The 1,758-nt window shown below is 50.9% G+C and overlaps 1 protein-coding gene across 2 annotated transcripts in view; it reads left to right on the forward strand.

Moving 5' to 3' along the window:
- The first annotated feature begins 1,324 nt into the window (after positions 1-1,324).
- Positions 1,325-1,758, forward strand: part of TRAF1 (TNF receptor-associated factor 1) — a 23,463-nt gene continuing 23,029 nt past the window's right edge. For both annotated transcript variants that reach the window (XM_010848417.1, XM_010848419.1), the window contains exon 1: positions 1,325-1,612. Coding sequence is in view for 1 of the 2 variants with exons in the window: in XM_010848419.1 (XP_010846721.1) it covers positions 1,578-1,612 (35 nt within the window). In the remaining variant the exon portion in view is untranslated. The remainder of the gene's footprint in view (positions 1,613-1,758) is intronic.

Raw genomic sequence — 1,758 nt, forward strand, 5'->3', positions numbered from 1 at the left:
CAAAAAACTTTAATTTTCCAGAGTCCTCCTAACTACTCAATCCTTAGCTCCCTGCAGGAGCCACAATCTTAAAAGGCTACAAGGCTAGCGGGCAACCTCAAGGTCAAGAGTCTGACAGCTAAAGGACGGGGGAAGGCTGGAAAACGGAAACCCTCTGGTGCCTCTTAGAACAGGAGAGCAGACAGGGATGTGAGAGGCACGCTGAGGCTCAAACACCCCCTTACTTCCCTGTGTGAGCTTTCTCGTTCCCAGTCGTGGCCCAGGCTCATACCACCAGATCTTAGGCCTTGGCCACATGCACTGCTTTTCTTCTTCAACTTATTTTTGCAATTTTTTTTTCTACTGGGTAGAGATGAGTGGTCTCCAAAAGGTTTTGATTCCTTTTTGAGTCACGTTCAGCCTCATTGGGCTCTGCTTTCAATATGCTGCTCCCTGATGGCTCAGAGGTCCCCTGGTGATGCCCCCTCTATTTCAAGAGCCCCCCAAAATAAGTCGAGTGACTACAGATGAGTTTTTGGTACTTTCCAAAATTAAACTATTTCCCTTGGTAAATTTCCACCAAATGAGCTCATTAATCTGAAAACAGGATGTGGCACATGAAGAGACTAAGGTCAGGTTGACTGCTCACTTAGGCTGGCTTGGGGTAGAGAGGAAGGGGTGGGTGGGACAGAGATGGGACCAGAGAATGGCTGTTAGAGGTCCCAAAGCCTTCACGGATTGCACTGAGAACCAAGGAGTTTTTAAATCAGAGACTCTAAGCTCTAAATCCTTTTCTCTTAGAGTTGAGAGTGACCACAGAAGCCACCTCTGGTCAATGTCCCACAGATTGCCAGCCGGGAGGCCCCTTAGACCCTCAGCTTGTCTGCAGGCAGGTGTCTCCCCTCCAGGACAGACTGGGGGCCCTCCTTTCTCCAGGAGGACTGTCCTGCAGCATCAGCAGAAGGTGGGAGTTCCGCCCCAGGTGAGCTAGAGGCTTAAACACATCCCAGGTTAAAACCAAACCAAACAAGAAGTAACACACAGTTCCCAACTCCAGTTGGGTGTCAGGACAGAAAAATGAGATCCTAACACGTAGAGAATGTAATGGATGGCTCCGAGTAACGAAAACAAAACCAGCAAAGAAGGCAGGCTCACTTGGTCCTTAGCTAACAGTCTTGCAGATATTGATGGAGGAGCCTTTATCAAATTCGCAAAAATAAAGTTGTATATTTAAACAAAAATTCTATCCCAACGCTAAGTACAATTATTTTAATTGATATACACAAAATTCATAGGGAATAAGTGATCGTTCCGCGTGTATTTAGACAAAACTAGTCTCAGTTCCTGAAAACACCGAGTTTTGTGGAAGCGCCAAGCGCTCGGAACCGCTTTGTACATCTCTTTGCTGATTGCGTCCAACTCAGTAAGCGCTGAGCTAGGATCTCTGCCGGAACCCAAGAGGGCTAAGACGCGGGTGTTACTACTGCTCGCCCCACCCCGCAAGGGGCTGCAGGCAGGCAGGGGCCGGGATAGTTCGAGTCCCAAGTCTGCATTCGTTTATTCCGCGAATACTTCATACTGAGTCCCACACGTGTGCCATGAACTCGCGCCGGGAGAAGGGGAACGGAAGCAGGTGGGTTTTCGGTGCAAAAACAGACCGCCACACCATGGATCCCGCCCCGAGCCTCAGTTTCCCCAGCGGGGAGCGCTCGCCCCGCCCCGGGGCCGCCTCGGGAGGCGGCTCGGGCTGCAGGAACCGGCCCCGGGCCCGCCCTCCCC

The sequence above is a fragment of the Bison bison genome, unplaced genomic scaffold (genome assembly GCF_000754665.1).
Source record: "Bison bison bison isolate TAMUID 2011002044 unplaced genomic scaffold, Bison_UMD1.0 scf7180017864266, whole genome shotgun sequence".
In the NCBI taxonomy this organism is placed as follows: domain Eukaryota; kingdom Metazoa; phylum Chordata; class Mammalia; order Artiodactyla; family Bovidae; genus Bison; species Bison bison.